Here is a 21,310-nt window from a genome sequence, read left to right on the forward strand (position 1 = left end):
CCAGTACACACGTGTAAAGGAGAACAAGATAAGTGTTAAGGGTGCAGCACAAAAAACACAACAAGATAAATAACATAATAATAAAAACACATTAAATGTAAGTACATAACATAGCTTATATAGATAGATTGATTGTATGTCCATGAAGTGACCCTAGGCACAGGAGTATCTGTACATAAGGTTTCTGACAGGAAATGATAAAGTAGTGGTCGGGGTGTGGAGGAGTGTGTTAGTGGGTTGAGGTGTTGATCAGGGAAAGTAACTGGTTTTGAGTCTGCTGGTCCTGGCCTGGATGCTACTTAGCCTCCTCCCTGATGGGAGTGGGGAAAACATGATGTAGTTTCCCTGTAACTCGGACACGCGGTTTCCTAGACTCTCTGCACTGAGCGCTTTAACGCAAATCACTCTCCGCCCTGCTATTAGGGGACAAGAATAGCTGTCATCACAATCAGGTTTAATAATACCGGCATATGTCGTGAAATCTGTCGACTTTGCAGCAGTACAATGCAATAAATAATAATAAAAAACATGAATTACAGTAAGTATATAGGTAATGGTTAAATTAAGTACAGCAAAAATGGAAATAAAAGAAGTAGTGAGGTTGTGTTCACGGGTTCAATGTCCATTCAGAAATCGGTTGGCAGACGGGAAGAAGCTGTTCCTGAATCGTTGAGTGTGTGCCTTCAGGCTCTTGTACCTCCTTCCTGATGGTAGCAATGAGAACCAGGCATTCATACTTCAGACTGATGAACACCTCCCCCACTAACTGATCTTATTACTCCCCTCACCACCACTACTTGTCACTTCTAGTCAGAGTCACCTGTCCGTAGCGTCACTTTACGTATATACAATGTCTGTGTATATGAGCTAATCTTATGTATGTATATATATATAGTTATTATGTTTTATGCTTGTTATGACTTTGTGCTGCATCGGATCCGGAGTACCAATCATTTCGCTCTCCTTTACACTCGTGTACTGTCTGTCTGTCTAGGTACCATATCCGATGCGGACTTTGGTGACCATGGTTTTCCATATAGATCTATCCTTTGTCTTTTGGATGATTTCCATTTCCTCGATGTGTAGCCACCTGGCTATGCTTTTGATGTACGTAAGCCGAGGTCTTCCTCTAGGTTTGCTCCCCTCAATCTTTCCAGAGAGTATGAGTTTTTCTAGTTTATCTTTCCGCATGATGTGTCCTAGGAATCGGAGTTGCCTTTCTCTTATTATTGGTATGAGTGATCGAACTGCTTGGGCTCTTCTGAGAACTTCTTCATTTGATGTGTGTGTGGTCCATTATATTTTTAACATTCTCCTGTAGAACCATAATTCAGCTGCTTCTAGTCTCTTTTCCATTACTGGAGAAATGGTCCAGCATTCACTTCCATAAGTGAACTGGAAATGACAATAAACAATCTTCAATTTTGGAATGCTATTTTTAAGGGTCGGACCGTCAACAGGAAAATAAAGGATTACAAGCTAGTCAAGAAATTATCTGGCGCAGTATTCTAAAATATTCCAACGTAGATATTAGTTAGAATATAAAACATAGAATATTATAGCACAGTACAGGCCTTTTAGCCAACGAAGTTGTGTCGACTTATAATCTTATAAAATCAATCCAATCCTTCCTATCTAAGAGTCTCATTACCTAATGTGTCTGTCTCTACAACCAACCTCTGACATCCCGCCCCCCCCCCGCCATACTTTCCGCCAATCATCTTTAAATTGTGACCCTTCGTGTTAGTCATTTCGCCCTGGGAAAAAGTTTCTGACTATGCTGATCGATGCCTCTTATTATTTTGTACACCTCTATCAAGTCACCTCTTATCCTCCTTCACTCCGAAGAGAAAAACTCTAGTTCGTAAGGCAGTTAAATGTCGAATCTTGCTCGGGTAGAGTTGGTAACTCGCTTTATTATTGTCACAGGTAATCGAGATGCGGTGAAACAGATCAGATAATTGGGGTAGAACGGGTGAACGCACAGTGCAGTGAGAGAATGGTATAATAAGGAAGTAACGTGTGGAGAGGGCGCGGAACTGGATGTATCTGATTGCACCTGTGCGGCTGCAGTCGAGTTTGTTGTGATAATTGCAGTCAAACTGCAGAATTACTGCATTCCATTGATGACTCCCACCACCCAGGAGATGCCCTCAGGGAGGAGGTACAGGAGTCTGAACTCCCACAGGATTTGCACCTTCTCCCCATCATCAGGTCTCTGAACCCATGTACACTACACTAGTCTTGCTCTCTTTATGCACCAGTTCAATTGTTTATGTTTCTTATTGTGATTTATAGTACGTTTATGCATTGCACTGTACCGCTTCTGCAAAACGACAAATTTGACAATACATGTCAGCGATATTAAACCTGATTTTGATTCGCATTTTTAATTCCACCATACGTGCAAAGACGTTGTTCCATGCACAGTAACATCGGCTGCGGAGAACATCGTTCCAAATGGAGTTTCTCATGTGCACACATCTAGGTATGCACAGGTGCAAAGAAAGACTTAGGCTTAGACAGAAGAACGATGTTAATTCCCCTTCATGCAGTTACGATAAATTAAACATTTACCGACTAAATAATAAACACTAGAGATGCTGCAGCTGCTGGAAATCCAGAGCAACACGCACAAAATGCAGCAGCTCAGGCAGCGTCTATGGAAAGGAATCAGACCGAGACATTTCATCCTCTTCATGAGGACTCCTGAAGAATGTTCTCTAGCCGAAAAGTCGACTTTTTATTCTCCTCCATAGATGCTGCCTGACTCGCTGAGTTTATCCAGTATTTGTGTGCGTAAATGACTAAATAAGGCACTTAAAACAGATTTGCCGCGAATTTCCGATTTCTGCAACCATGCTTTGTGAGTTATCCCAATGGTTTCAGAGATCTGCAGGATGCATCCGAACTTGTTGAACCAAATGTATGATTAAACGACACAATCTTGCCCAGATTGAGTCTATATGGCGTTATTATACATACATCGGGAAAATACGATCACATTCTAACTGTACTCTCCATATCGGCGAGCTCATTTAAAATATGCTTTTAGTAGCTTACAGTATTTGTGTTTCATTAAATCTCTGTCGCCTGGATATTGTATCTCATTTAAAGTAACATACTTCGAAATCAAAAGCTCTGGGTCTCTTTGGGGAAATATACAGTCTACTTTATAGACAACATATCAATTAAAACGGGAACTGTGGGCTTCCGGATACATCGGGTGCATTTTCTGACAGCGAGTTGCAGGAACACCGTAAGGACAGTGGGAGAACGCAAACACTGACTCCAGTCGCAACCCAGTCAATGACATAGTTTCGGCTCGCTGTCCGGTTCGGTGACAGTTTCAGCTCGCAGTCCGGGTGTATTACTGACGCTTAAGAGAGGCCGGGGGTTTTACCTCAATGCAACAAGACCGTATGTTCATTCCCGGAGGATGGGACTGGCGCGGAGGTGTGTCCAATCACTCTTATCAGGACTTCAGTGACAGGTACCCTGCAACGTCGCATCTGACGTTGTATGGGCATTGCAGGAAAGTGCTCGCGAATTCTGGTCACTGAAGCGTGACCAGGAACCTCCCTCGCCTCATCGAGTGAAACACATAAAACGCAGGACATGCCAATACTTCCCCAAACAGCCTCAAAAAGGCAGACAACGACCAGAGGCGCAGAGTGAGAGAGAGAGAGAGCGGCGGCGGATTTCCAGCACACTCCGTGGACCCAAAACGTGAGTAACAGGGACAGCAAACCAGTTTCATCCACTTAGTCACTACACAGAACGAAACGTGTTAAAATACATTATATTGCAAGAAAGGAAAAAAAGTTATCTATAATATTAATCTAATTCATTTTGATTGCAACTGTTCCAATGGAATTTAATGTTATGTTAATTATGTGAAGATTAAATACAAATTTATTATCAGAAATAGCAATATTTTGTTCTTTTTACCAATATACACGACGGTTAATCAAAGTTTATGAACAATTTATAAAAGTGATGCACGGAATTGCTTTTGTCCTTATCCTGGAATTTAAACATAATTAGGAGGGTGGGTGTGGGCGCCATTCGGAGAAGAATTGTTCAGTATAACGACTTGAGGACTGAAACGATTTACAGTTTCGGGACAAACAATAAAATGTGTAACAGCAGCTTATCGGAATGACCATGCGAGTACAAACATTTCTTGACGATAGCATATAGGGAAATACCAGTTATCGTCTTTTTTAGCTTGCCATCGATCTGATCGAGGACCTAGTCCGTTTTTCACGCCGGGAGCCGATTTAAGCAGAGTTCACTGACGGTAGCTCTCTTTACAGATGCAGACTAATATGAAGCTTTGGCTGGGGGTCTCCACGTTTGCGTTCTGCATGCTCATCTGCATAGGGACTTTCGCCGACGCCTACCCCTCCAGACCTGACAATCCCGGGGAAGGGGCGCCTGCAGAGGATTTGGCCAAGTATTATTCGGCTCTGAGGCACTACATCAACCTCATAACTAGGCAAAGGTGAGACCGCCAGCGTATGAACCGTGTGGCTTGTCCTCTCCGTACATCCAACTGTCTTTGCAGCAAGGAGCAATGAGTGGGGCAAAGCGCAAAACCAACAAAAGGGAGGGGAGGAAGAGGGAGAAATAAACGACGAGAGAGAGTGCACTTAACTATTTTAAATTAATCAAACCCAACGATAAAGCTTCCCAACCCCGACTTCTGTTAGGTTTAGTAAGTCAAGTACTAAAGACGACAAGAGATATGGCTGTGTCTCTGGTCGCCTCATTAGAGAAAGGATGTGGAAGCAGAGGAGACTTACCGGGATGCTGCCTCGATTAGAGAGCATGTCTGATGAGGAGAGGTTGAGTGAGGTAGGGCTTTTCTCTTTGGAGCGGAGGAGGATGAGAGGTGACTTGATAGCGGTGTACAAGATGACAAGAGGCATAGATTGAGTGTATAGCCAGAGACTTTTCCCAGGGCTGAAATGACTAAAACGACAGACCATAGTTTTAAGGTGATATGAGGAAAGTATGGCGGGGTGGGGGATGTTAGAGGTATTTTAGTAGTGGATGTGTGGAACTCCCTACCATGGGCAGTGGTAGAGGCAGATAGATTACGGACGTTTAAGAGACCCTTGGATAGGCAAATGGATGATAGAAAAATGGAGGGCTATGCAGGAGGGAAGGGCTAGACTGATCTTGGAATAGGTTAAAAGGTCAGCACAACATTGTGGGCGGGGGGTCTGTACTGTGCTGAAATGTTCTATGTTTAATGTTTTATTGTGTCTGAAATTCTGAGGGCGTCCTGTCTGGTAATAGAATGCATTTATATTTGAAATAGATCTGAACTTTAACATTAGATGGCCATCAGTCCGGATTTGAAACGCCGGACAGAGAACGGTCGTCTGGGTAATTGTTCGAGTTTCTGCTGAATAACTAGAGTAGCTATACTCCCTTGATCCTGTACCCCAACTCCGGGAGACTGGGCCCAAAATATAGAGAGGGAGGGGTGGCAACACCGGACCTATCATCTTCATCTTTACAAATACATTGGATTATCACAAAATCACGTGCGTGTTTCAGCATTAACGTCGATTCTTCCCCACCGCACACACGCGGTGGTGGGGGTCCTATTGGGATAGACCACAGTTAATGGTCTGTTATTGAACACGTTTGGAATCGCGCTAATAAATTGACCGCAATCCATCAGCTTTAAACACCAGCCAACAGTTTTTGGAGAATCCCGTTTTCGGAACTCACTTCTAAACGGAAGCTACTTTCAGCGAATATTCTTTTTCAAACGTAGAACACTTCAGCACAGGAATAGGTTTTCGTCCCACGGTGTATATGCTAACCCTGATGCCAATTTAAACTAATCCCACCTGCTCGCACGTAATCCATACCGCTACCGCCTACATCCGCTGCCTGTTCGTGTTTGACTAAATGTCTCTTTAAATTTGTTATTATATCGACCTTTACCTCTGGCCCGGGAAAATGAACCAGACACCCATCGCTCCCTCTGTACAAAACTTACCTTGTAAATCATCTTTAAATGTTCTGCCTCTCACCTTAAATCTATGCCCTCTAGTATCCGTCTGGGCTAGCGCAACGTCTTACAGCATCAGTGATCTGGGTTCAGTTATGGCCTCTGCCTGTAAGGACGTTCTCCCCGTGACCGCATGGTTTTCCTCCGGCTTCTCCGGTTTCCTCCCGCAGCCCAAAGACATACGGGTTAGGGTTAGTAAATTGTGAGTATCCTATCTTGACATCGGAAGCGTGGCGACACTTGCGGGCTGTCCCCGGCATTATCCTCGCTGATTTGATTGGACGCATTTCGCTGTACGCTTCGATGTACATGTGAGAAGTAAAGCTACCCTTCAACTCCTTATTTTTCCCCATCCTGAGAACAGGACTCCGTAATGTTACATTCTCCAATCAACCTTCCTCACTCCATAGAAAACAATCCATGTTCATCCAACCTCTCCTTATAACTCATACCTTCGAATCCAGGCAGCATCCTGGTGACACCCAAAATGCTGGAGGAACTCAGCAGGCCAGGCTGCATCTATGGAAAACAGTAAACAGTCGACATTTCGGGCCAAGACCCCTCATCAGGGCTCATCTGGTGAATCTCATCAAAGGCTCCACATCCTACCCGTAATGGGGTGACCAGATCTGAATGTAATTACCCAGATGCTGCCTGACCAAAGCTTTGAACGGCTGCAGCACAATGCCCTGATTCGTGGGCCTAGTCCTGATGAAGGGTCTCGGCCGGAAACGTCAACTCTCTGTTCCTCTACATTGATGCCGCCTGACCTGCTGAATTCCTCCAGCATTTTATGTGTGTGTATTGCTCTGGATTTCCATTCATCTACAGAATCCTTCTGTTGGCGCACCCAATACCCTGCCACTTTCTGACAGTGACGCTAATAACCGCGGACTGTTTGCCCACCAGACTGGCGGGTTTGAAAATGCCCCCAGTATCTGATATCCGGGTTTTGTCTGAACACACTGAGCTGACTGGAATTGGCACCGAACGCTAGACTAAACTATAAGACCAGTCCCAAACACAAACATACAATGATCTTAAAGCAATGTCTGGGCTGGCCTCCAGCTGAGAAACTACTGTACACCGCGATTAAGGAGCGTTCCGCAAGAATTTAGTCATAGAGCACAGAAACTGGCCCTTCGGCCCATCTAGTCCATGCCAAACTGTTATTCTGTCTAGTCCCATCGACCCGCACCTCTACCATAACCCTCCATACCCTTCCCATTCATGTACTTATCCAAACTTCTCTTAAACATTGATATTGAACCCGCATCCACCAATTCTGCTGACAGCTCGTTCTACACTCTCGCCACCGTCTGAGTGAAGAAGTTCCCCTTAAATATTTCACCTTTCATTCTTAACCTATGACCTCTAGTTCTAGACTCACTCAACCTTAGTCGGGGGAAAAAGCCTGCTTGCAGTTACTTTATTTATGCCTTCGTTTTCGCCATTCTCCAGGGAATAAAGTTCTAACCTGTTCAACCTTCACCTATAACTCAGGTCCTCAAGTCCCAGCAACATCCTCGTAAATGTTCCATGTACTCTTTCAGTCTTATTGATATACCTGTAGAACTGCACACAATACTCCAATTCTGGCCTCATCGACGACTTATAGAATTTACACATAACATCCCAACTCCTGTACTCAACACTTTCTGGAAGTGAGGCAGTATCTATAGGAAGAGAAACCAGGGGACAGTTCTGGCCCGGGGCTCCGGTCTGTTGTAGTTGTCCCGGGTAGTCGGCTGGGCCAACGATTGCAGCAGTTGTCTCGATGGGCGGAGGCCCGCCTTCTCTCCCGTGTGACTTCCGCACGGCTAAGGCCGTAAATGGACAACCCGTAGACAATTCACAAACTGGAGTTCCCACAACATTAACTGTAATTACAACGGTGCCGACTAGAAAGAAAGATTTCTTCGGCGATGTCCCTGTTTTGCTACTAATATATTGGGATATACTTTATTCCACTGAATCGAGTCCCGAGTCCGGTTTACGTCCTGTTCCGCATTGTCTTTGTAAAACAACGCCGTAATGAGGCTCAACTGGGTTAGTATGCAGTGCCGCCCCCCGCAATTGAATTTAGACCGAATGCGCTCTGTATTATTCTAGCATAGAATCAGAATCAGGATTAATAGCATTGGTTTATGTCATGCAATTTGTTGTTTTGCGGCAGCAGTACATTGTAACACATAATTAAAAAACTAAATTACTATATATAAGTAAGTAGTGTAAAAAGAGAAAAAGAAAAAAGTGAAGTTCAAAGTTCAAAGTAAATTTATTATCAAAGGACATATCTGTTACCATATACTGTACAACAGTGAGATTAATTTTCTTGTGTGCATACACAGTAAATCCAGGAAACAAAGTGCAGTGTACATGAATTCATTAACCATTCGGAAATCTGATCGCGGAGGGGAAGAAGCTGTTCCTGAATCGTTGAGTGTGTGCCTTCAGGCTTCTATATCGCCTCCTGATGGTAGCATTGAGAAGAGGGCATGTCCTGGGTGATGGGGATCCTTAATGCTGGATGAATCCTTGAGGCACACAGTTTCCCAGTATTTAATGTTCAGCAATTCTACATCTTTTTGTTTCCCTATATCTGGATATTCCTTCTATATGGTGATTATGATTAGTTTAAATTAATATTTTCTGCTATTAATCGTTTGAAAAGATTGAACATGTAACTTTTTATATCTTGTAATTAACAAAAAGAATCAATCCTGCCTTTCTGCTCAGATAAGTGCTTTTCAGTTTATATTTCCTTACTGCAGAGAAGGGGACTATTTGGCTCAAGGAGCTTCTGTTGGCTCATGGCAATCCCCTTTCCCACTAAATTTCCCCGAAACATCAAAGAATGGCCTGATAGTACTTCTTTTCCTTTTTTGGTATTACTGTAAAATCCTTTATACTTGCAACTATTAACACTCTGCATGGAATACCAGGGTCATATTTTCCTCTTCTGCACAACATTTTACATTTTTGGTGTCTTTGCATTAAACATGAATTGCCAGCTTACTCTCAAATTCTAACCTGATTCCTCCAAGCCCCACTGGTTTCCAGCAGCCATGGACAATCTTCTGAACTGAAGCTTAGATAACTTAACCTTTGTTGTTTGCAGAACAAGGAATTAATTCCATTTATTTAGAGATACAGTGCAGAACAGGCCCTTCTGACCTACTGAGCCGCACTGCCCAGTGAATTCTGATTTAATTCTAGCCTAATCACAGGGCAATTTACAATGACCATTTAACATACTAATCAGTATACCTTTGGACTGTGGGAGGAAACCAGAGCACCCACAAGAAACCTACGCGCACATAGGAAAAACATTCAAAGTTCAAAGTAAATTTATTATCAAAGTACATATTTGTCACCATATTCTGTATAACCCTGAGATTCATTTTCTTGCCGGCAATGACAGAAAATACAAGAAACAGAACAGAATCAATGAAGGACTGCCCCCTTCAGGGCAGACAAATAACCAGTATGCAAAAGACAACAAAATGTGCAAATACAAAAAAAAGAGAAAAATAAGAAATAATAATAATAGTAATAAATAAATAAGCAATAAATATTGAGAACATGAGACGAAGAGTCCTTGAAAGTGAGTCCATAGTTTGTGGGAACTGTTCAGTGATGGGGCAAGTGAAGTTATCCCCACTGGTTCAGGAGCATGATGGTTGAGGGGTAATAACTGTTCCTGACCCTGGTGGTGTGGGTCCTGCCTGATGGCAGCAGTGTGAAGAGAGCATGACCTGGGTGGTGAGATTCCCTGATGATCGATGCTGCTTTCTTGCGACTCTGCACTGTGGAGATGTACTCAATGGTAGGGAAAGTTTTACTGCTAATAGACTGGGCCGTTTCCATTACTTTTTGTAGGCTTTTCCATACAAGGGCATTGGTGTTTGTTTACCAGGCTGTGATGCAACCAGTCAATATACTCTCCAACAGTTCGTCAAATTTTTGGATGACATTCTAAATCTTCGCAAACTTCTAAGAAATTAGAGGTGCTGCTGTGCTTTCTTTTTAATGGCAATTATGTGCTCGACCCAGGACAGATCCTAGGAAATGATACTACCAAGGAATTTACTGATCCCCTCCACCTCTGATCCCTTGATGTTAACTGGTTCATGGACCTCCGGTTTCCTCCTCCTGAAGTCAGTAATCATCTCCTTGGTCCTGCTGGCATTGAGTGAGGGGTTGTTGTTTTGACACCACTCAGCCAGATTTCCAATCTCCCTCCTGTATGCTAATTTATCACCACCTTTGATACAGCCAACAACAGTGCTGTCATTGGCAAACTTAAATATAACATTAGATCTGTGCTGAGCCTCACAGTCACAAGTGTAAAGTGAGTAGAGCAGGAAGCTAAGCACACAGCCTTGTGGTGCAACTGTGCTTAGGGAGATTGTGGAGGAGATCAAAATGACTGGGGTCTGTAAGTGAAGAAATTGAGCATCCAGTTGCACAAGAAGGTAGTGAGGCCTTGGACTTGAAGCTTATAGAGTCATCGAGAAGTACAGCACAGAAACAGTCCCTTTGGCCCATCTAACCCATGCCAAAACCACTTACATTGCCCACTCTCATCACCCTGCACCAGGACTATAGCCTTCTGTTCCCCTACTATCCAAGTACCTATCCAAACTTCTCTTAAGCATTGTAATCAAGCTTGCATGCACCACTTGTGATGGCAGCTCATTCCACACTCTCACGACCCTGTGAGTGAAGAAGTTTCCCCCAATGTTCTCCTTAAACGCTACTTTTCACTCTTCACCCTTAACCCATGCCCTCTGGTTGTAGTCCCATCCAACTTCAGCGGAAAAAGCCTGCTTGCATATACTCTGTTTATACCATTCATAATTTTGTATACCTCATCCAATTTCTCTATCCTCTATGTTTTAAAGAATACAGTCCTAAGTTATTCAATTTTTCCTTATAACTCAGGTCCTCCAGGTCTGGCAACATCCTTGTGAATTTTCTCTGTATTCTTTCAACCTTGTTTACATCTTTCCAGTGACCAAAATTTCACACAATACTCCAACATAGGCCTCACCAATGTCTTATACAACTTCAACATAACATCTAATCTCCTGTACTCAATTATGAAGGCCAATGTGCCAAATGCTTTCTTTATGATCCTATCTATCTGTGACTCCACTTTCAATGAATTATGGACCTGTATTCCCAGATCCCATTGTTCTACCACACTCCTTTGTGCCCTACTGTACCCTGGTTGGTCCTACCAAAGTGCGAAACCTTGCGCTTGTCTGCATTAAATTCCATCTGCTATTTTGCAGTCCATTTTTCCAGCTGATGCAGATTTCTCTACAAGCCACGGTGCCCTTCCTCACTGTCCACACCTCCAATTTTGGTGTCATCCACAAATTTTCTGATCCAGTTAACCACATTATCACCCAGATAATGATGTATAGTAGATGACAAACAACAAAGTTCAGTGTCTACGGGTGAGGTGCCGGAGGATTGGAGAGTGGCTCATGTTTTTCCGTTGTTTAAAAAAGGATCAAAAAGTGATCCGGGAAATTATAGGCCGGTAAATTTGATGTTGGTAGTGGGTAAGTTATTGGAGAGAGTACTAAGAGACAGGATCTACAAGCATTTGGATAGACAGGGACTTATTAGGGAGAGTCAACATGGCTTTGTGCGTGGTAGGTCATGTTTGACCAATCTATTGGAGTTTTTTAAGGAGATTATCAGGAAAGGGGATGAAGGGAAGGCAGTGGATATAGTCTACATGGACTTCAGTAAGGCCTTTGACAAGGTCCCGCATGGGAGGTTAGTTAGGAAAATTCATTCACTAGGTTTACATGGAGAGGTGGTAAATTGGATTAGACGTTGGCTCAATGGAAGAAGCCAAAAAGTGGTAGTAGAGAATTGCTTCTCAGAGTGGAGGCCTGTGACTAGTGGTGTGCCACAGGGATCAGTGCTGGGTCCATTGCTATTTGTCATCTATATCAATGATCTGGATGATAATGTGGTAAATTGGATCAGCAAATTTGCTGATGATACAAAGATTGGAGGTGTAGTGGACAGTGAGGAAGGTTTTCAGAGCCTTGGACTTGGACCAGCTGGAAAAATGGGCTGAAAAATGGCAAATGGAGGTTAATACAGACAAGTGTGAAGTATTGCAGTTTGGAAGGACAAACCAAGGTAGAACATACAGGGTAAATGGTAAGGCACTGAGGAGTGCAGTAGAACAGAGGGATCTGGGAATACAGATACAAAATTCCCTAAAAGTGGCGTCACAGGTAGATAGGGTCGTAAAGAGAGCTTTTGGTACATTGACCTTTATTAATCGAAGTATTGAGTATAAGAGCTGGAATGTTATGACGAGGTTGTATAAGGCATTGGTGAGGCCGAATCTGGAGCATTGTGTTCAGTTTTGGTCACCAACTTACAGGAAGGATATAAGTAAGGTTGAAAGAGTGCAGAGAAGGTTTACAAGGATGTTGCCGGGACTTGAGAAACTCAGTTACAGAGAAAGGTTGAATAGGTTGGGACTTCATTCCCTGGAGCGTAGAAGAATGAGGGGAGATTTGATAGAGATATATAAAATTATGATGGGTATAGATAGAGTGAATGCAAGCAGGCTTTTTCCACTGAGGCAAGGGGAGAAAAAAACCAGAGGACATGGGTTAAGGGTGAGGGGGGAAAAGTTTAAAGGGAACATTAGGGGGGGCTTCTTCACACAGAGAGTGGTGGGAGTATGGAATGAGCTGCCAGACGAGGTGGTAAATGCGGGTTCTTTTTAACATTTACAAACGTAAGAATAAATTGGACAGATACATGGATGAGAGGTGTATGGAGGGATATGGTCCGTGTGCAGGTCAGTGGGACTAAGCAGAAAATAGTTCAGCACAGCCAAGAAGGGCCAAAAGGCCGGTTTCTGTGCTGTAGTTTTTCTATGGTTTCTATGGTTTCTAAAGGACCCAGCCCCAATCCCTGTGGTATACTACTAGTAACCAGCCCCCAGTCAAAGACACAACCATCTACTGCCACTCTCCAGCTTCTCCTACAAAGCCAATGTCTAATCCAATTTACTACCTCATCCTGAATGCCCAAAGGGTGAAGGTTCTTGATCAGCCTCCCATGCGAAACCTTATAAAGTGTCTTCACTAAAGTCCATGCAGACAACATCCACTGCTTTGCCTGCATTGATTAATTTTGAGGGGACGATAGTATTCCCCTCAAAAGTTTGTAGGAACCTATAAACAAGAGAAAATCTGAAGATGCTGGAAATCCAAGCAACACACACAAAATACTGGAGGAACTTAGCAGGCCAGACAGTATCTATGGAAAAGAGTAAAGTCAACATTTTGGGCCGGGACCCTTCTGCAGGACTGGAGAAAAAGAGAAGAACATAAAAACTTTCTCACAGAAGATGCTGGATTGAACTCCCAGCTGCAACACCCAAGCTGTAATAGCTGTAACATTTCTAGCGTGAAGATAGATATCTTATTGATCCCAAAGGAAATTACAGTGTCACAGTAGCACTACAAGTGCACAGATATACAAATATTAAAAGTGAAGTAAGAAAGAATAAAAATAAATTATCTCAAACAGTCCAACGGGAGGGGGTCATCACTTCCCCGGCTATAGGTTGACTCATTATAGAGCCTAATGGCAGAGGTAAGAATGACCTCATATAGAGTTCTTTGGAGTAGCACAGTTGTTTTAGTCTATCACTAAAAGTGTTCCTCTGCTCAGCCGAGGTGGTATGCAGAGGGTGAGAAACATTGTCCAGAATTGCCAGGATTTTCCACAGGGTCTTTTGTTCTCCAATGTGTCCAGTTTGACTCCTATAGCAGAGCCAGCCTTTCTAATCAATTTATTGAGCCTGTTGGCATCACCTGTGTTGACACCATTGCTCCAGCACACCACCACATAGAAGATTGTACTGGCAACAACAGACCGGTAGAACATGTGAAGGAGAGGCCTGCATACTCCAAAGGATCTCAGTCTCCTCAGAAAGTAGAGGTGACTCTGGCCCTTCTTGTACATAGCCTGTGTGTTGGTGCTCCACTCAAGTCTGTCATCCAGGTGCAGCCGCAGGTACTTGTACGTCCTCACCACATCCATGTCCTCACCATCAATAGTAACAGGGAGCAGTGCAGGCTCAGTCTTCCTAAAGTCCATCACCATCTCCTTTATCTTACTGATGTTGAGCTGCAGATGATTCAGCTTGCACCATTTGACAATGTCCTTCACCAGGGCCTGCATTCATCCTCCCATCCTCCCTTTATACACCCAGCTATTGCTGAGTCATCAGGGAATTTCTGCAGATGACATGACTCAGTGTTGTATCTAAAGTCTGAGGAATACAGGGTAAACAGGAAGGAAACCAATACAGTCCCAGTGCTGCTTATTACCACCTGCTGGAGGGTTTCGGCCCAAAACATCAACTGTACTTTTTTCCATAGATGCTGCCCTGCCTGCTGAGTTCCTCCAGCATTTTGTGTGTGTTGTTCGGATTTCCAGCATCTGCAGATTTTCTCTTGTTTCTGCTTATTACCATGTCTGACCCAAGCTCTGAAGCCGCACGAACTGTGGTCTGCCAATTAAATAGTCCATTATCCAAGATACAATGGAAGTGCCAACCTGCATTGAATGGAGCTTTTTCCCCAGCAATGAGGGCTGTATGGTATTGAAGACACTTGAGAAATCAAAAAACACGATCCTCACGGTGCTGCCCTGCTTATCCAAATGGGAGTAGGCTCTGTTCAGCAGGTAGATGACAGCATCGGGACTCCATTGTGCTCCTGGTAGGCAAACTGCAGGGGACTGGGGGCTGATCTGACCAGGGGTCAGAGGTGAACCAGGACCAGCCGCTCTAGGGTTTTCATGATGTATGAGGTCAGGACCACTGGACGGTAGTCATTCAAGACTTTCCGTTGGCCCTTCTTGGGTACTGGGACCACACATGATGTTTTCACACAGTCAGGCTGAGACTCTGATTGAAAATGTGCTGGAGAGCTCCACACAGCTGCTCAGCACACTCCTTCAGAACCTCGGCATTCACACCATCCGGTGCTAATACTTTGCCATGTCCGAGTTTTTCCAGAGCCCTTCACACCTGCTCAGTAGTGAAGATGAGTCCATGATGACTGGGGAAGAAGGGGGCTGTAGGAGGTGAAGATTGAGATGATAGCAGTTGGTATGTGGAGCTGTGGATGGTAGGTGCAGGGCAAGTAGGGAATTTAGATAGTGGTAGCCTATGTTGTTCGTTAAGAAATGTGTCTTAGCTTCTATCCAGTATAGCCTGGTCCCGATTTTACGGTTGTCTTCCTGGTGAAGGAGTTTGTTCAGGCAGGAACATGTGTTTATTTAAACTAACATTCCTTTCACTTTTTCAGAAATACTGTAAAATTATTTCGATTAGAAAAGGATAAATGGATTTTATCGCACTAACTGCTATGCCTCTGTGGCACTCTAGGAAGATAAATTATTATCTTTCATTGCTTTAGCGGCATCTCTTTGAACCTTTTTACAAAGTGAAATGAGATTAAATTTAACTACGTAACATATATCAAAAACAAAATTATTATTTTAAAATTGCTTTGCAGGTACAAAAAATCTCACAGATGTTGAACAGAATGTTACTGCAGCAAATGTGATTAAAGCTAATGAGAAACACTAGCTTCAAGCTGGCTCCAACCATAACTGACATAGCACATAATTAATGCTAATGACAAATTGTGCATCAACTGTTAATGACTGCCTGCTGTGCATTTTCAGTTCTTTATAGCAGAACTTGGACACGAGGAGCCCATTCAGCCTTACATCCCATCGATCTGATCTTTATTCCGCTTCTTATTTCTCACCTTCACTACTTTACACTCAGATTAGGAACTGAACATCTCCTTATAGAACATACAAACCCCTTTCCAGTCTGTGACGTGAATTCAACCTGGTTTGTGGCACTGCAAAGCACTGCACTAACCACTACACTACTGTGCTACCCTGGTTATGTCTCATAACTTCCCTCTGCAATGGTTCGCCCCTGATTTTATGGCTGTCTTCCTGGTCAAGCAGGCAGGAACATGTGTCCATTTAAACTAACGTTTCCAGAAAACTGCAAAGTAATCCCAATTGGAAAAGGTTGTATAAGTGAAGGATGATGGATGGCCTTTAAAATGACAAAAAGATTTGATGGAGGAGGCACTGTTGCCACTGTGAAGAAGAATGAAACTACAGAGCATGAATATGATATGAGCATCAAGAGCTTTAAAGGCATAGAACAATACAGCACAGGAATGGGCCCTTTAGCCTACAATGTTATGTCAACTCATATAAGCACGAGATCAATCTAACCCTTCCTCCCACATAGCTCCCCATTTTTCTTTCATTCATGTGCCTATCTAAAGAGTGTCTTAACTGGCCTTAATGTGTCTGCCTGTACCACCACCCCTGGCAGATTGCTCCAGGCACCCACCACTCTGTGTAAAAAACCTATTTCTACATCTCCATAAACCTTCCTCCACTCATCTAAAATAGATGCCCTCTGATATTGACCATTGCCACCCTGGCAAAAAGTGCTGGTTATCCACTCTTTCTATCGCTCTCATCATCTCATACACCTTTATCAAGTTACCTTTCATCCTCCTTTGTACCAGAGAAAAGCCTTAGCTAGCTCTTTCCTAATAAGACATTTTCTCCAATCTCAGCAGCAACCTGGTAAATCTCATCTGCATCCTCTCTATAGCTTTCACATCATTCATATAATCAGGTGACTAGAACGAAACACAATACCCCAAGTATCATCTGACCAGAGTTTTATAGTGCTACAACACTACATGTGGCTCTTGAACTCAATCCCCTGACAAATGAAGGTTAACATACCATATGCCTTCATAACCATCTATCAACTTGCACAGTAACTTTGAAGAATCTATGGACATGGACTCCAAGCTGCCTTTGTTCTTCCACACTCCCAAGAATCCTGCTGTTAATGTTGTACTCTGCCTTCAAGTTCGACCTTCTGAAGTGAATCATTTCACAATTTTTGATTGAACTCCATCTGCCACTTTTTTTGCCTTGCTCTGCATCCTGTCAATGTTCCGATGTAACCTTCAACCTTCTACACTATTCACCAAACTACCAACCCTCATGTTATCTGCAAACTTACTAACCCACCCTTCTGCTTCCTCATCTAAGTCATTTATAAAAATTACAAATAGGGGCTCTGGAACAGATCCCTGCAGAATACTACTAGCTATCTCTCTCTCTCTCTCCGTCTTGTTTTACGGCGGTTGGCACCCAGATTAATGGTTATCAACCTCCAAGCAGAATAAGCTCCATCCATTCTCACTTTCTGCCTTCTGCAGACAAGTCAATTCCAAATCCACACAGCCAAGTTTTCCTGAATCTCATGCTTCTTGACTTTCTGAATGGGCCTACCAAGGGAAACCTTATCAAACACCTTACTAAAATCTGTACACACCATATCCAGTGCTCTACCCTCATCAATATGTACTTTATCACGTCCTCAAAGAATTCAGTCGAGCTCGTGAGGCATGATCTGCCCCTCACAAAGTCCTGCTGACTATCTGTAATCAAACTACGCTTCTCCAAACACTTGTTAACACTGCCTTTAAGAATACTCTCCAACAGTTTGCCCACCACTGATGTAAGACTCACTGGTCTAGAATTTCTCTGGATAATCCCTATTAACTTTCTGCAATGAGGGAACAACATTTGCCATTATCCAGTCCTCTGGTACTAGCCAGGAAGGACACAAAGGTCAATACCTTTGTTTCCTGTAGTAACCTGGTGTAAATCCCTTCTGGCCCAGGGACCTTTCCATCTTAATGTTTTTCATAATTTCTAGCATATCCTCATTCTTAACTTTAATTTTAATAAGGAATTCATGAGAGACTACTTACCTAGAAAGTGGCAAGAATGTGGAACCCTGCCACTGAAAGGAATAGCCAAGAGAAATACTGGAGATGCCACTACATATTGCAATGAGAGATGAAGAAATGGAGTTAAAAGTTAGAGAAGTGTAAGTGGGGCATAAGCAGTGATACTTATGGGCTAACCTAGCACATTCACGTTGATTTGTCTTGACACAAATGACACATTTCACTGTGTGTTTTGATATACGTACATGTGACAAGTAAAGCTTTAGATATGTGATTCCAATTATATGGTTGACTCCTAAACAGCTTGGATCAAGGCTAGTTATAGATTATCAATAAATCCTGGCTCTCCCATCAGATATCCAGATTAAAAGATTACCTGTGTTTGAAAAGTGTCGATAGTCATTTGAATTGACTTTATTTCTTACATCGTTCACATACATGAGAAGTAAAATTCTTTAAGTTACGTCTCCGTCTAAATGTGGAATGTACAATTTATAGTCATTTGTAATAAATAGTATGTACAACAGGACATAGAACATAGAACACAGAACATAGGACAGTCAATATATCTTAGAAATACAATTGTACCAGCATGAAATAATCAGTCTGATAGCCTGGTGGAAGAAGTTGTCCCGGAGCCTATTGGTCCCGGCTTTAACGTGGCGGTAGGGTTTCCTGGATGATAGCAGCTGGAACAGTTAGTGGTTGGGGTGACTCAGGTCCCCAATAATCCTACAGGCCCTTTGTACACACCTGTCTCTGTAAATGTCCTGAATATTGGTAAGTTCACATCTTCAGATGCACTGGGCTGTCCACACCACTCTCTGCAGAGTCCTGCAATTAAAGGAGGTACAGTTCCCATACCAGGCAGTGATGTAGCCAGTCAGGATGCTCTCAATTGTGCTCCTGTAGAAAGTCCTTGGAATTTGGGAACTCATGTCGAACTCCTTCAACCATCTGAGGTGAAAGAGGCACTGTTGTACCTTTTTCACCACACAGACCAAGTGAGATCCTCAGTCATGTGTATGCTGAGGAACTTAAAGCTGTTCACCCTCTCAACCCAGATCCATTGATGTCAATGGGGATTAGCCTGTCTCCATTCCTCCTGTAGTCCGCAACCAGCTCCTTTGTTTTTGCAACATTAAGGGAGAGGTTGTTTTCTTGACACTACTGTGTCAGGGTGATGACTTTTTTCTCTGTAAGCTGCCTCATTATTTATTTCAAATAAGGCCAATCAATGTAGTATCATCAGCAAATTGGAGCTGTGGGTGGCGACACAGTCATGGGTATACAGCGAGTAAAGGAGGGAGCTTACAACACAGCCCTGAGGGGCTCCTGAGTTGAGGGTCAGAGTGGTGGCAGAGGTGAGGGAGCCCACACTTACCACCTGCCAGCGATCTGTCAGGAAGTCCAGGATCCAGCTGCACAAGGCAGGGTGAAAGCTGAGGTCTCTGAGCTTCTTGTCAAGCCTGTAGGGAATTATGGTGTTGAATGCCGAACTGTAGTTGAAGAACAGCATTCTCACATCAGCATCCTTCTTCTCCAGATGTGTAAGGACGGATTGTGGAGTTGTGGCTCTTGCGTCGTCTGTCAATCGGTTGTGTTGGTGAGCGAATTGTAGGGAGTTCAGTGTGGGTGGTAGCAAGCTGCAGATGTAGTCCTTGACCAGCCTCTCAAAGCATTTGCTTATGATTGAGGTGAGTGCGACAGGACGCCAGTAGTTCAGACATATTACCTTGGTCCTTGGTCCATGGTGGATGTTTTGAAGCAGGAGGTATGAATGGAGTTGTTTTAATAAAAATCTGCAGGTGAATATATTATTTGTAAATCTAATTAATTGAGTGACTGTAGCAATTTTCTAACAGAAAAATGTGTTGATTATTTGCCTGCATCAGGTATGGGAAGAGATCCAGCCCTGAAGCACTGGTGAGGACAGATTTGATGCTGAGAGAAAATGCTGAAAGTTTTCCTAAATACCGGTGAGTACAGAAAATTTTATAGTTTAAAAAAGATGAACTGCGCTGGGTGTGTTACTTGAAAGATAGGGGAGTGTAGAAAGAAAGAGAGAGAAATTAGCTTTATTTGTCACATCTCCATCAAAACATCAAAATGTATGTTTTGGACTGTGGGAAGCAACTGGAGCACCCGAAGGAAACCCACGTGGTCATGGGGAGAACGTACAAACGCCTTACAAACAGCAGCAGGAATCGAACCCTAATCTTACAGCTGGCACTGCAAAGCAATAGCACTAACCACTACGCTACCACGTTGCCCTTAAACTGCCGTGCCACCCTGTACTATTGTGCTACCCCGACGCTACCTTACCACATCATTAACTGAATATGCATTCAATTCATACATATGTATTGTTAAATTTAATGTCACCTGAGTAGAAGGAGCATACTTAATGGTATGTCAAACATTTAAGAATTAATAACCTGAAGGTGTTTTATTTTCTCTGCTGACAAAATGGGAACATCTCCCATAAAAGGATTTCTTTCATGCAGCAACACACAAAATGCTTGAGGAACTCAATGTGTCATCTGTTGGGGGGAAATGGACAGTCAACGTTTCAGGCTGAGACCCTTCATCAGGACTGAATTCAGAATGTCTCGGCCTAAAGTGTCAGCTGGCCATTCCTCTCCATAGATGCTGCCTGACCTGCTGAGTTCCTCCAGCATTTTGTGTGTGCTGTTTCAGATTTCCAGCATCTACAGAATCTCTTGTGTCTTTTCACGCAAATGTCAGCAGTTATATTTACTCAGTTTATTTCTGTTTGCAGGTATGACGAACCTTCCATGTGGTGATGAAGGTGCACACTTTCTGTAATGTGAACAGACATTCCAGTGAACACATCATCGCTCTGAAAATGAAACATTCCCACTGTCCCTAAAGAAGCCAGTGCATGTCGCGTTCATCTGATCTGTACAACTTTCTTTCCCTGCATCATAAACTGTATATAAAGTTTACTTAAATAAACTACATGTACATTAAATATGTAATGCATTACAAAGCTGAAAAAGAAATTATTCTTTGTATGGTAAGAACAGGTTTGTGCTATTAAAATTAAATAATAAAACAATACAATCTAAATGGAGAATTGTATAAACTTAACTGTGTTTTGAAGCTGCCTAAGAAAGTTTACTAACATTATCGAAGAATAGCATTTGAGATCTTGTTCTATTATAGAACCCTGAACTCCTCTATGATTATCAGTGAATTTCTACTGCTCTCTTCAGCCAGTGTCAAAACATTTGACATGTTCACCTATCCTCTCAAGATTCAAGATATTAGATTGTTTAATCTCATTTACCAGTACACAAATGTAAAAGATAATGACATAATAATCACTTCGGATCTGATGCAGCACAAAAATATACACAACACAATAAAG

General features: G+C 42.9%; 1 protein-coding gene across 1 annotated transcript; it reads left to right on the forward strand.

The window, feature by feature from the left end:
* Positions 1–3,603: 3,603 nt before the first annotated feature.
* LOC134357666 (pro-neuropeptide Y) lies at positions 3,604–20,958 on the forward strand. Its single transcript, XM_063069285.1, has 4 exons — positions 3,604–3,729; positions 4,320–4,507; positions 19,812–19,895; positions 20,699–20,958. Exons 2-4 carry the CDS (start codon positions 4,320–4,322, stop codon positions 20,721–20,723), a joined length of 297 nt encoding a protein of 98 aa, XP_062925355.1. The 5' UTR covers positions 3,604–3,729; the 3' UTR covers positions 20,724–20,958.
* The last annotated feature ends 352 nt before the right edge of the window (positions 20,959–21,310 follow it).

The sequence above is a fragment of the Mobula hypostoma genome, chromosome 17 (genome assembly GCF_963921235.1).
Source record: "Mobula hypostoma chromosome 17, sMobHyp1.1, whole genome shotgun sequence".
NCBI classification, from domain to species: Eukaryota; Metazoa; Chordata; class Chondrichthyes; order Myliobatiformes; family Myliobatidae; genus Mobula; species Mobula hypostoma.